The 15407-nt window shown below is 48.4% G+C and overlaps 1 protein-coding gene across 1 annotated transcript in view; it reads right to left on the reverse strand.

The window, feature by feature from the left end:
• Positions 1-311: 311 nt before the first annotated feature.
• The window catches only part of LOC136664109 (mannosyl-oligosaccharide 1,2-alpha-mannosidase IC-like), a 57480-nt gene continuing 42384 nt past the window's right edge, over positions 312-15407 (reverse strand). Inside the window, exon 2 of the mRNA XM_066641171.1 lies at positions 312-942. Within this exon, the coding sequence (XP_066497268.1) occupies positions 808-942 (135 nt within the window). The 3' untranslated portion in view covers positions 312-807. The remainder of the gene's footprint in view (positions 943-15407) is intronic.

Raw genomic sequence — 15407 nt, forward strand, 5'->3', positions numbered from 1 at the left:
TCCTTGAGAGAGAGAGAGAGAGAGAGCGCAAGAACAGCATTTAATTACACACACACACACACACACACACACACACCTACATACGTCACCACACACACATTTGTTTTACTCAGCAGATCAAAAGCCAGTGGATCCAGGAGCTCAGATTGGAAAAACATATTCCACAAACAGAGTGTGTGTGTGTTTAGTACGCATGAATCACACACACACACACACACACACACAGCTCAGAGAGTCCCTCTGAAGGAATAAAGGACGCTCTGACCCCAGTTTTCTGACGGGAAATCCACCTCTTTTTCAGGTTCTGAAACCCCTGAGAGATCCCTGTTTTCCCGGTGGATAGTTTTTCATGATTTTGGCATAATGTTGGGAACGCAGTACGGAATCATTTCCCTTCGTCCCTTCTCCGTGATACGTGATTCCGGAGACCCTGCGCTGACTGGGTGTGTGCTGGAGACACAAAGATGTCTGGTTCCATTCACTGACACTGAAAAGAAACCTCTACCTTCAAGTACTCCAGCGCTTGACAGACAGAGCTCGGAACGCCGGGAGAGACGGGACAGGGGACAGGACAGGATGAGGGATGGCCAGCCGTCAATTAACATGAAAATTGGAGACAGCGAGGACACACACCGCCGAGGACGATTAAATTACAAGACCCAACTGTCACACACAAATAACCAGTGACGTTAATCCGGACCACCACATCCCAGGGTCTCACACACACACACACACACACACACACCGAACAGTGGATGGTGCTGCTCGTCTCTCTGTGTCTGACTCGTGGACATCGGATGAATAACATTAATACAGATCCGGATCCAGTCCGACTGTGTACTCACCAAACATGGTTCCAATGTGTCCGTTCCTGGTCAGCGGCCGGAGCTCATTCTTGCCCCAGGCGAATTGCTTGTAGTTATCCCAGGCGAACTTCATCATCTGGAGACAAAACAGAGAAAAACAGAGAGGTTAACATCCACCTGGAATACCGCCTTAAGCTCACAGTAAGTGGAGGCAGTGTCTTACACAGAAATTCATTCATTCATTGTCTGTATCCAGTTCAGGGCGGCGGTGGGTCCGGAGCCTACCCGGAATCACTGAGCACAAGGCAGGAACACACCCTGGAGGGGGCGCCAGTCCTTCACAGGGCCACACACACTCACACATTTTGAGACACTTTTGAGAAACAGGGAGAACACACCACACTCCTCACAGACAGTCACCTGGAGGAAACCCACCAGACACAGGGAGAACACACCACACTCCTCACAGACAGTCACCTGGAGGAAACCCACGCAGACACAGAGAGAACACACCACACTCCTCACAGACAGTCACCTGGAGGAAACCCACCAGACACAGGGAGAACACACCACACTCCTCACAGACAGTCACCTGGAGGAAACCCACGCAGACACAGAGAGAACACACCACACTCCTCACAGACAGTCACCCGGAGGAAACCCACGCAGACACAGAGAGAACACACCACACTCCTCACAGACAGTCACCCGGAGGAAACCCACGCAGACACAGAGAGAACACACCACACTCCTCACAGACAGTCACCCGGAGGAAACCCACGCAGACACAGGGAGAACACACCACACTCCTCACAGACAGTCACCCGGTGGAAACCCACGCAGACACAGAGAGAACACACACACTCAGTACAGAATCCTGAACACTTTTGCATCATGATGGGGTTCTTCAGATTGATGGAGAATGTGCTCTAGACTCGACATCAAGCTGAAGAACGTCTTCACGATGCAAAGAACCCTTTATTTGTTCTTCAATACGTTCCTCAGTTGTAGACCATCATTTTTAAGAGTGTGGACAAAAGGACACAGGAAGTGTGTGAATTTCTCGTGGCAGTTCGTTCACGTCAGAGTGCAGTGTCTCTGTGTACAGTACACTCCACAAACACAACACACATAACATACACACACTCACACACACATATGCAAATCATCACCGTGAGGAACATCGTGGAGACGAGGGTGTGTGGGGGGGGAGGAGACGGTGAAACAGCTAAACAGAGGATTTAATCATTCCTCATTTTTCCAGTGACATGAAGATTGGAGCGGCGGGTGTCTGCGCCGGCAGCTAAACACTGATATAATTAACCGCTCTGTTACAGCAGCACACGCTCATCATTCAGCACAACCCAGAGGCTCACGCACATGCAGACAACACACGTAACACCGCCCCTCACTCCCAACAAACACACAGGACAGTGGGAGGTCTGCTGATCCATCACTTCCCCTCTGTCTGTCGTCTCCACGTTCAGGAATCCAGGCCAGGCTCCTTCTGCCGGACCGCCATCGGCCGCAGAGACTCCGCCCACAAACATCACTGATGTATTTTTAATGGGGGGGGGGTGAGGGGGGGTCATTTATCATCATTAGAAGACCCTGACAGTGGCTTAGACTCATGGATGTCAGTCATTTGAAGAATGGCGTAATATGTGGTGACTTTAATGTTTCATGCAACATTTCATATGCCCTGACTAATAAAGGACACAAGCCTTTTCCTCAAGAGGCTGAACATATAGAGTAGGGATTAGGCTTAGTTCTCCACAACTGGATACTTTACAGTTCCAGGGAAAGACATTTACAGACTATAATGTGTAGACTATAAATAAATGCAATAAACATGCTTAGACCTCAAAATATGTACAAAACCGTAGCCATATAGAAATAGGGTTTAGTTTTTTCTCAGCCTGAGTAGCGCCGCTCGCCTGATATCTGGGGTGGTCTGCCCCGGGGGTCCGCAGAAAAACACAGAGGGATTTAAAGGCACAAAAACAGAAAGAGACCGTAAATAAAAGCTGGATTTTCTGTTCTCAGTTTGAACTGTGGCTCCGTTTTAATCTGCGCCGAGCAGAACGCAGCTGATAAGAGTGAGGACGCGGGGGGTACACAGCGTCTATATGCCTTTATCACGGGGGTCTTTTTAACTACACCCACACAGAGAGAGAGAGAGAGAGAGAGAGAGAGAGAGAGTCCCATACGTCTGTCTTCAAGGGTCTAAAGTAGCCACTGATTAGCCTTAGTCCACAGAGAACGTGGTTCCACTGTTCCACAGCCCACTGCTGATCTGAGACTCACGTGCAGCTTCTCCACAACTTCTCGTTCTGTACTGAGATGCTTTTCTACAGAGATCACACACACTGTGTGTGAGCAGATGAACATGTGTGTACTGGGGAGTTGGTGTTCTCCTCCAAGTGTGTTGAGCTTCTCTGTTGTGTCTGTTCCATCAGGAGGGAATTAAAGGACCTGTGTTTAGTCTCCAGACGCTTCAGAAGATCCTGCACCACTTTACCCTTTCAGAACCCTCGGCGCTCTCAGACGGACCGGACCCGGCCTCTCCAGCATCGCTCACGCCTAATAACACACTTCAGGAGCCGGGACACTGCAGCAGAGCACAGGACTTCTCAGAGGAGGACACTCATCCCGGCGTTCCCGAAACACCACCGACCCGGAATCATCACAACCACACCGATATCGATAAAGAAATATATCGTGATACGAATTCTAGCCACGTCGTCCAGCCCTTAAAAGCCCTGCATTCACTGATTCAGCAGAAACGAGAGAAGGACGCGGAGACGGAGAGAAGCGAAGGGAGGACTGAGGCCTTTGAACATCTCCGTGGGGTTCAGAGAGCAGCTGCTCCTCCACTCGCTTCCCAGACTCTAATTACAGCGGATGTGCTGTTTTATCTGGAAGGCCAGCGTCACTATCACTGAGGAACTTAATCAATACCCGAGACGTCCGTCCTGTCCTTCGTCTCAGAGAGAGAGAGAGAGAGAGAGAGAGAGAGATGGAGGGGTACATGGGCCAGCTGTGATTGCTAGCAGCTGTGCTGAAGTGAGAGGAAAGAGAAAGAGGGAGGAAAGAAAAGATGGAAAGGAAGAAGAAAACAGGAGAGAAAACAACACAGAGAATTGAAAATTAGCGAAATTAAGGAAAATTGGCAAAACTGGCGAAAATTAGCCAAGCGTCCTGCAGCTGTGTCACTCAAAGACAACACAAAGACAACAAAATATCCCTCCGTCCTTAAATAACCCATCGCTCGGGTTTTTCCGGGAAAGCTCCAGTCCAAATCCATAACGAGGAGCTGTTTTTCTTTTCATTTTCTGCGAAATGAAAGAGCACTTCAGCAGCAATCGCTGCCTATGTTAAAGAGAGAGAGAGAAAGAGGGGGAGAGAGAGAGAGAGAGAGAGAGAGAGAGAGAGAGAGAGAGAGAGAGAGAGAACAGATTGAGAGAAAGAATTGAGAGAAAGAAGGGAGATGAGATTGAGAGAAAGAACAGAGAGAGGGAAAGAGAGAGAGAAGGAAGAGAACAGAATGAGAGAAAGAACAGAGAGAGGGAAAGAGAGAGAGATAAGGGAGAGAACAGAATGAGAGAAAGAACGGAGAGAGAGAGAGAGAGAGAGAAGGGATAGAAGAGATTGAGAGAAAGAACAGAGAGAGAGAGAAAGAGAGAGAGAGAGAGAGAGAGAGAGACAGAGAGAGAGAGAGAGAGAGAGAGAGAGAAAGAGCTGGTATAAATATGTTCACACTCTCAAAAAACAATAAACATTACACAATGCTTCACTATTAGCATTTCTGCTGCTAGCGTTAGCCCCTACCTGTGCTAGCAGTGAGGAAAAGGGAGTTAGCAATGTGTGGATTAATGACATATTTTCAGTCAAAACCATCTTAAATCCAGCGGTCTCTCACATATCTCACTGATGATCATCAGAGCGTCTCCTGATTGTGGACATCTCGTCGTCTTATGAGTGAGTTTATCTTTAGCGAGGGTCTTTGAGACCGACGGCGGATTGAGAGTGTCTCCTGACGCAGGGATCCGTCTCTTTCTCTAAAGATACAATCTCCAGAACACACAGACACAGGGAAATCTCAGACTGACCTCACAGCATCAGAATAATCTCACAGCACTTTCAGAATGATCTCACAGCACTCTGAATGGTCTCACAGTGAACCTGGAGTAATCTCACAGTGCTCAGACCGATCTCACAGCACTCAGTGTAATCTCACAGTGCTCAGAATGATCTCACAGCACTCTGAATGGTCTCACAGTGAACCTGGAGTAATCTCACAGTGCTCAGACCGATCTCACAGCACTCAGTGTAATCTCACAGTGCTCAGAATGATCTCACAGCACTCTGAATGGTCTCACAGTGAACCTGGAGTAATCTCACAGTGCTCAGACCGATCTCACAGCACTCAGTGTAATCTCACAGTGCTCAGAATGATCTCACAGCACTCTGAATGGTCTCACAGTGAACCTGGAGTAATCTCACAGTGCTCAGACCGATCTCACAGCACTCAGTATAATCTCACAGTGCTCAGAATGATTTCACAGTACTCTGAATGGTCACACAGTAAATTTAGACTAATCTCACGGTGCTCAGACCGATCTCACATCACTCAGTATAATCTCACAGTGCACAGAATGATCTCACAGCACTCTGGATGGTCTCACAGTGAATTTAGACTAATCTCACAGTGCTCAGAATGATCTCACAGCACTCTGAATGGTCTCACAGTGAACCTAGACTAATCTCACGGTGCTCAGACCGATCTCACAGCACTCAGTATAATCTCACAGTGCTCAGAATGATCTCGCAGCACTCCGTATAATCTCACAGTGCTCAGACTGATCTCGCAGCACTCCGTATAATCTCACAGTGCTCAGAATGATCTCACAGTGAATTTAGACTAATCTCACGGTGCTCAGGTCGATATCACAAATCCCAGAGAATGATTCCACAGTGCTCTCAGATTAATATCAATGCACAGAATCTCAATGCACAGATCTCACAACACTCAGGAAAATCTCACTGTGCACAGAATGATCTCATATTGCTCAGCATGATCTCAAAGCACTCTCAGACTGAGAATCATTCGAGACCTCCAGTGGATTTAAGTGGTATGAAATTGTTTGGACCCGGCTCGTGTTTACAGCAGAACCAGCACAAACCAAACCCAGTCTGGACTGCGGCGGTAAACACTCACACACACAGCACGACACCCCCGTTAACCACTTATCATCCGCCAGAAATCGCACCCCCCGAGTCGTCCCTGCTGTTACAATGACACTGCTCTCGCCAACCGCTCCGATTACAGCTGGAAAATCTCAGCTCTGACCCTGAGCCGACCACAAGATCCAAAGTTGTTTTCTGCTGAAAATGATTTAGAGAAACCCCAGGTCTCCTCCTCGTGCTCCGCAGGGTCACAGCTGCCCACAAGTGGGGTCAGCGCCACTCTGAACGGGCGAGGTCTAGGACACAGACGTGGCACTTATTCTGCCGACCACACGATACATTTAAGGCTCAGGGAACGCTGGGAGTGGACACAGATGACCAGGTCTGGTGGTGGATTTGGAGCCTGGAAAATACAGTGTGTGGTCAGAGGATAAAAACAATGACCCAGAATAAGGTTCTGTAGAGTACCAGTAATACTGTATACCGCGGTATTTAAAAATGAGGGCGGTATTTCAAAATTATGACGTGGTGTGTCAAATTTCTGTCCTGTGCATGTAAGTACAAGGTCAAAGAGTCAAGGGGGGGGGGGGGCTGTGAGAGCTCATTGACTGCTGATGTCACACTCTGAAAACGGGTGGTGGATGACTCCCTGGTGTTGTGTTGAGCTGAACTGCACAGTGCCGAAAACCCGTCACTTGACTTTGTGCTCACAGCTGATTGTGGATCCAATCAAATCCTCACAGCAATGTTTCACCTTCTAGTGGCTGCAATTGCTATTAATGTAGTTGCACTGGTCTAAACATTACAACTTTCACTTCCCTGCTGTGTGTGTGTGTGTATGTGTTTGGTGAGACATCATTCAGTCTGCTGTGGGGAGTGGAGAATCATGGGTAATAAATCACCTCTCCTCCCCCTGCCGCCTTAACAAGCTGCTGGATCATCACCTACAGCACAAAGAACAGCTAACATCAGCTCTCTCTCTCTCTCTCTCTCTCTCTCTCTCTCTCTCTCTCTCTCTCTCTCTCTCTCTCTCTCACACACACACACACACTTTTATATGCATGAGCCTATTTACAGCGCTATGCCTTTATTACCCTGTCCCCTCTATTCAGGAGAAACTCTTTAAGTTCTTAAACATCCGCCGCAGAGTTGGAGACGATGGAGAAGAACTTTCTGCTTCTCACATCCATGTCCATGTCCTTTCAGACCCATGGCATATTTATGCATCCTATTCCTCATCAGTAATCTCAGGGAAAATAAATAACGTTACTAAAGTAAGAGCTAATTTGGATATAATGTATAAACAGATTAAATTCAATGAGGGGTCTCTTACCAGTGAATAATCGCCCAACACACACTTACACACACTCAAAACAGACGTAAACACACAGCAAACGATCTACAGGGAACACACCCAACACACACTGCATCTGCCACATTCTGCAACACTCAGCACCCCCCAGAAACCCAGAGGGTCAGTCAGAATCCGGCAGAAACTAGTGGTCAGCCACCAACAAACCACAGCATCTCAGCAGATCATCGGTCTGAGTGGGGGGGGGGGGGGGGGGGGGTGAGAGTATGAGAGAGAGAGAGGGAGAGAGGGAGAGAGCGACATGCTCCTTGTCCTTTATTCGTCCGGTCATTAGCGTCTCTCCATCACTCTCACCCTCCAGCGATCGGCTTTAAAGAGCACATAAAAAATTCACAACACAGAGAAAACAGCCACAAAGAGGCCATTATAACGGAAACGGCTCGCTCAGGGGGTCCAGCGGAGCCCACATCCCTGCTGGACCCCCTGGGGCTAACGAAGGGGGCGTGGCCTGCAGAGGGAGGGAAGTGGGAGCGAAGTGCACTGGAATTCCGAGCTCATCATTTAACCCTTACAGCTCCAGACTTGCGCCCACTGTGTCAGTAAACCGGAAGCACTCGCGGCATCGGATCAGTACTTTCGGCACAAACCGCCATAAACACCGCTCAGGAGCATCCAGAACCTGGAGCAAACAGCTCTAGAGGAAGAAGTCCAACAGCTGTGTAACACCTGGAATCACTTCAGAACAGATAAACAGCACCATGCTCCACTCTGGCTGCAGACCTCTCCACTGAGAGGAGGACAGGTCAGCACCGTGGGTCTGAAAGGATGTGGAGTAGGAAAGGGAACCATGGATAGAGGAAAGAAAACACCCCAGAAACACACAGACAGAGCATTTACCTGTTTTCTTTCCCAGTTTTCTTTTTAAAAGGAGGAGAACCTCCACAGACCCTTCTGGTTCTCTGCTCTTTACCCAGAACACCATCCAGGACGATGTAACACTCAGTAAATGACCCATCAAGTTCCACTGTGGCATAACGCTATATTTGAGGCTCTGAGCTCTTTCTGGAGCTTCTTTATCTCGACTCGCCCACGTACGCCGTCGTTGAACCCACCGTTCTTTGGTTCCAGCTGGAAACCGACTTTTCTGTTTGTGTTGGTGGAAACACAGAACCGTTCTAAACTAGGTTCTCCGACGGGACCTGAACATGTTTATAATTGAAGATGGTGTGTGGACCTGGGTTATTACATTACTCTTAATTAAGTTCTCACCCATTCAAATAATCCAAATCATTGTGTGTTTAGTTGTGAACCTCACTGTTCTCCACTCCCTCTGTAACCCCCCCCCCCCCCCCCCCCCCCACACACACACCCACACACACACTTCACTGAAGCACAGTCCCTGTAGAGACTCTTATCTCTCAGCCTTCACCACAAAGGCTACCTTCCTCCCTCCTCACATCATCCTCTCACCGAACACAGAGGAGCTTAAGATCGTTCCCATTCACACTCCCTGCTCCGGCAGAGGCTTTTATTGTAGAGCGCCGCAATCCGAGTGAAGAAGCTGAACAGGAGCCAGCTCTGACGCCGGGAACCGCACGGAAAACTGGAGGAGGAATGAGAGCCTGGAAACTTTACAGAGCAGCTCAGCTTTACTCAGATAATCAAAGAGCAACCGCACAGACAGAGCTGTGATTCCCTACAGCTGGAGGTCACGGGGTCCCGGACTTGATTCAGTACGGTTTGACATCATGGTGGGTGTCGAGAGGTAATTCTGGCTGCGATGAGAGGCACTGAGATTTCTCTCAGACACTGTGTCACACTCTGGGAAACGCCTTAGAGCTAATGCCCACCATGTAATAGTTGCTCTATTGCTCTGAAAATTATTTTGGGGTTTTCGTAAAGCAGTCTCCAAAGTGGAGATTCAGTGGCGTCGTGTTCACGGCAAAACTGAGCTTTTCAAAAACACACAGAACATCTGTCTCTGTCTGAAACTCATTAAACTCCTCACTCCCTCTACAGTGAACTACATCAGTCACAAACTACACTGTACACACACAGCTACTCTCTCCCTCTACAGTGAACTACATCAGTCACAAACTACACTGTACACACACAGCTCCTCGCTCCCTCTACAGTGAACTACATCAGTCACAAACTACACTGTACACACACAGCTCCTCACTCCCTCTACAGTGAACTACATCAGTCACAAACTACACTGTACACACACAGCTCCTCGCTCCCTCTACAGTGAACTACATCAGTCACAAACTACACTGTACACACACAGCTCCTCGCTCCCTCTACAGTGAACTACATCAGTCACAAACTACACTGTACACACACAGCTCCCCTCTCCCTCTACAGTGAACTACATCAGTCACAAACTACACTGTACACACACAGCTCCTCACTCCCTCTACAGTGAACTACATCAGTCACAAACTACACTGTACACACACAGCTCCTCACTCCCTCTACAGTGAACTACATCAGTCACAAACTACACTGTACACACACAGCTCCTCTCTCCCTCTACAGTGAACTACATCAGTCACAAACTACACTGTACACACACAGCTCCTCACTCCCTCTACAGTGAACTACATCAGTCACAAACTACACTGTACACACACAGCTCCTCACTCCCTCTACAGTGAACTACATCAGTCATAAACTACACTGTACACACACAGCTCCTCACTCCCTCTACAGTGAACTACATTAGTCATAAACTACACTGTACACACACAGCTCCTCGCTCCCTCTACAGTGAACTACATCAGTCATAAACTACACTGTACACACACAGCTCCTCGCTCCCTCTACAGTGAACTACATCAGTCACAAACTACACTGTACACACACAGCTCCTCTCTCCCTCTACAGTGAACTACATCAGTCACAAACTACACTGTACACACACAGCTCCTCGCTCCCTCTACAGTGAACTACATCAGTCACAAACTACACTGTACACACACAGCTCCTCTCTTCCTCTACAGTGAACTACATCAGTCACAAACTACACTGTACACACACAGCTCCTCTCTCCCTCTACAGTGAACTACATCAGTCACAAACTACACTGTACACACACAGCTCCTCACTCCCTCTACAGTGAACTACATCAGTCACAAACTACACTGTACACACAGCTCCTCACTCCCTCTACAGTGAACTACATCAGTCATAAACTACACTGTACACACACAGCTCCTCACTCCCTCTACAGTGAACTACATCAGTCATAAACTACACTGTACACACACAGCTCCTCACTCCCTCTACAGTGAACTACATCAGTCACAAACTACACTGTACACACAGCTCCTCACTCCCTCTACAGTGAACTACATCAGTCATAAACTACACTGTACACACACAGCTCCTCACTCCCTCTACAGTGAACTACATCAGTCACAAACTACACTGTACACACAGCTCCTCACTCCCTCTACAGTGAACTACATCAGTCATAAACTACACTGTACACACACAGCTCCTCACTCCCTCTACAGTGAACTACATCAGTCATAAACTACACTGTTACACACAGCTCCTCACTCCCTCTACAGTGAACTACATCACTCATAAACTACACTGTACACACACAGCTCCTCACTCACTCTACAGTGAACTACATCAGTCACAAACTACACTGTACACACAGCTCCTCACTCCCTCTACAGTGAACTACATCAGTCATAAACTACACTGTACACACACAGCTCCTCACTCCCTCTACAGTGAACTACATCAGTCATAAACTACACTGTACACACACAGCTCCTCGCTCCCTCTACAGTGAACTACATCAGTCACAAACTACACTGTACACACACAGCTCCTCTCTCCCTCTACAGTGAACTACATCAGTCACAAACTACACTGTACACACACAGCTCCTCTCTCCCTCTACAGTGAACTACATCAGTCACAAACTACACTGTACACACACAGCTCCTCGCTCCCTCTACAGTGAACTACATCAGTCACAAACTACACTGTACACACACAGCTCCTCGCTCCCTCTACAGTGAACTACATCAGTCACAAACTACACTGTACACACACAGCTCCTCTCTCCCTCTACAGTGAACTACATCAGTCACAAACTACACTGTACACACACAGCTCCTCGCTCCCTCTACAGTGAACTACATCAGTCACAAACTACACTGTACACACACAGCTCCTCACTCTCTCTACAGTGAACTACATCCTGTCTCTGGCTGAAGCTCAGTGGTTTAACTTCATTATCCCAAAGATCTGGAACTCTCACAGTGAGATCAACTGGCCTCGAACCTCTGGCCACATCCCCCAGACCACAGACGAAAGGGAGGGAGGGGAGACCTCTCCATCGCCACCACAGCTGTTCCTCCAGTCCCCCCCTGAGGTGGCCCCTTCAGGTGGGGAGGGTATGTACGTCACCTGAGACACGAGAAGCAGAGCCACCACTTCTTTACAACCTGCTGCTAACACGACATCACTGACCAGCTCCACACTCTAGAGAAGACTGCACACTGCCCAGATCTGTCACATCAGCACACTGTCGGTTCCTAGAGAAAGTGACGGGTTCCGAGTGATCTGGACCTGTCTGTTCTGGATGAAATGTGTTCATAGGGTCCCGTCTAGAGGCTCCTTTCGTCATTTCCACATCAAACAGCGAGGACAGGCTTTGAACACTCAGCCTCCAGGTCTTAAAGGAACAGCGTGACGCTCCTCGGGAGCGAGGTTCCACTCCAAAGAGACCAGGGCATCACACGGAACGGTGTCAGATTTCACCTACTCCGAATCACACACACACACACACACACACACTCCCAAAAGGTCATGACTGTATATACCACATTTCACACATCAACCAGGGAAGCAAACAAAACAATAATAGTTAATTATTAACAAATCAATAAAAGAAAGGTCTGTGCTGATGTGGGAGAGAGTGCAGATCCTGAAGGAAGACGCAGACGCAGGCAACAACCCAGTGCTGTAAAAGTGAATCACACTCCTGAACTGTAGGGGGCGCTGAGGATAAATGCCAAAAATACCCAGTCTTACCTAGTGTTGCTTTAACTCGAGATACAGTGTATTACACACACATTTACCAGAGATACAAGCCACAACCGCGGCACTGAGCAAAATAAGACCCCTGTAAGTTGTGAGGTGTTAACCCTCTTAAGGGCAAGGCCTCCCTGTTCCTCAGTGTTTCGTGGTGTGTGTGTGTGTGTGTGTGTGTGTCGCAGCCTCCACATATTAATACAGATATCAATCCTTTTCCGTTTTTCTTTTCTCCATGTAATTTTTCCAGCCTGGTTTCTGAGGTTACAGAGAAACATCCGTCATCTTTATTTTATATAGAACTATAGACACTCCCCCCAAGCTCCACCACCAGCCCCCACCGCCCCCCTCCCCCCTCCTCCCTCCCCCCACCCAGCCACACGGCAGAGCCATTTTTAACCTTTAATAAAATCAGAGTCTCACGCAGAGGATTGAATCTCGCACACAATAAAGCTCCAGCTCTCCGGAGCATTTACACACACACCCCCCTCCCTCCCTCCCCAGAGCCCCCTTCTGTCTCTTCTCCTCCCTCGCTCTCTCCATCCGCGGGCAAACGCAGCACACACACATACACACACACACTGCATTTGTTAATCGTAATGTGTTAAAATAGACTACACAGCCAAAAGTTTGTGTACACTGCTCTCTGCTCCAACATCACCAGAGATCAATAATGTGCTCCTCTCCTGCTGCTCACGGTGTTAATACTCAGCCCAAACGTGTGTGTGTGTGTAACTGATGATAACCTCATAAACCAGCCCAGATCCCGGTGCGGAGAACACTCATAGTTAACGACTCCCAGTCGCAGCCATTATCCTGAAATACTGAGCCGAAACACGGCGCCAGAAATAACCACCGGGCTCCGGGCCTCAGCCGCAGAACCACAGCTGGGCCCTTGTGCGGGGTTCTGAGGGTGTTCTTCTATAATTCCGAGGCTTACGTCCCTAGGCCCTAGGACGGGAGAGTCCCTAGAGCTTAACAGGCCTCGCCCTCTCCAGCTGATACTTCAGTATGGGGTGGTAGTGTTCTCCTCCAAGCGTGTTGAGGTACAGTGACAATGCGGTAGCTGCAGGGTAAACCCGCTCTGACCCCCTTCAGCGAATCCGGACCAGGAGCCAAGCTGCAGCAGCAGAACGTTAGATCGTTAGGACATTTGAACGTTTTACAAGCTACTTAAATTTAACCAGCTGCACCAAGTAACGGTTTTAACGTAGCTCTAAGTTAATAGCTTAATATAACTTTATTTACACACACACTACAGGGTAAATGAAGAGAATGTAATGAAGAGAAGTGTTTTATGCTGTTTCTCTACCTCTCTCTCTCTCTCTCTCTCAGTCACACACACACACACACACACACACACACACACACACACACACAAAACACCAGCATCGTGGAAACCAGAACTCCTGCAACGGTCAGGGACTGCAGGGGTTAATCCCAGTAATCTACAAGCCATTGAGTGCTAGCTGGTGTTGAAAGCTGTGTGACATTTCCTCTTGTGTGTGTGTGTGTGTGCTGCCCTATAACTGACACACACTAATGGGTTAACATCAGTTAAACGACTCCATCACAGCTCCACTGCTTTTAAAGGTTATTGAGCTGGACACAAAGTGACCACACAGCCATCAGCGCAGCTTTGATTCCACACTGGACATCAGAACACACACACACACACACACACACACACACACTGTGCTCTCCCAGACAGATTTTACTCTAGACACTGGAACACTGCTGTGAGGATCTGATGGTGTTCGGCCTTCACAGAATCATCTGCGAGGTCAGGGGCCGGTGTTGATGAGGAACTTTATGGTGCTCCATCACTCCAGAGAACACAGTTCCACTGTTCCACGGTTCCACAGACCGCTGCTGAGGGCTTATACCCCTCTGATCTACACTCACCACTGGACAGAGTGAACTCTGACTCATTTGCAGCTGCTCCAGAGCACTCCAGAGATTTGTGTCATGCATTTCTCCGGAGATTTCTGTGCAGTGAGCCGTCTGGTTACCTTGGGAACACAGAGAGACACCTACTCATTCCAGCACAAGCTCTTACACAACAGGACACCTGCGTGTGTGTGTGTGTGTGTGTGTGTGTGTGTGTGTGTCTAACACACACATGAGACAGAAAGCCTGAGGGGAGATAACTGAGCATCCAGCAGAAGCTGAAGGTCACTCCTGCTCTGTCTCTTTATTTAATTTGTCTAATTCCTCCACAGACAGACACCCCCCCACCACACACACACACCCTCCACACACACACACACACACACACACACACGCAACCTCCACACACACCGCCGGATCTGATTGGACGCGGACCCTAAACGGGTTTCCAGTGTCAAGCTACTCAGTTGTGGTTCATCCGTGAACATTGTGTTGAAGTATGTTAACACACCGACTCTGAATGCCATCAAATCCTCACAGCAATGTTCCGGCCTTTAGAACAGAGCCTTCCCAGAGGCACATTTATAGCCTTCATTTCAGACAGACAGCGGATAAGAACTGGGCAGTACCTAAAACACTGAGAACGAACCTGTGTTCTCCAGAAGAAAGTTCATGATGCTGCGGTGAATGATGGGATTTCCGGGTCGTTATCATTGGTGAGTCACGGAACGATGTGTCCTCGTTATTTTGGGTGAAGTGAGAACAACATCTGTGTCCTTTAAAGTAAAGGGACGTCTACGATTGGAAGGAAACACTGTCCTCTGGTTTGTTTACATTTTTTAAGGTGGAACGATTCCCACAGAAACTCATGTGTAACTGGAGCTGTTTAGTTTTGTAGCACTTTCCCTCTGCGTTTACTTTCATGCAGTTAGCACTCTCCTGAATTTAGAGTCAGTTCCACCTTAAGTAATGTAACTGTAACAGCAAAAATAAGTCAGTGTGACCCCCCTATGGAGCAGGAATAGAGCAACATCCTCATCTCGGTTGGTGCTTTTCAGCGTTTGGAGTCTCTCCGTTGTCTAAAAACCTCCAGATGGCGTTTCTCTGCCGTGAGCAGAGAGAGAGAAAGCCTAGCACCGGACCCAGAC

This window comes from Hoplias malabaricus, chromosome 1, assembly GCF_029633855.1.
Source record: "Hoplias malabaricus isolate fHopMal1 chromosome 1, fHopMal1.hap1, whole genome shotgun sequence".
Classification (NCBI taxonomy): Eukaryota; Metazoa; Chordata; class Actinopteri; order Characiformes; family Erythrinidae; genus Hoplias; species Hoplias malabaricus.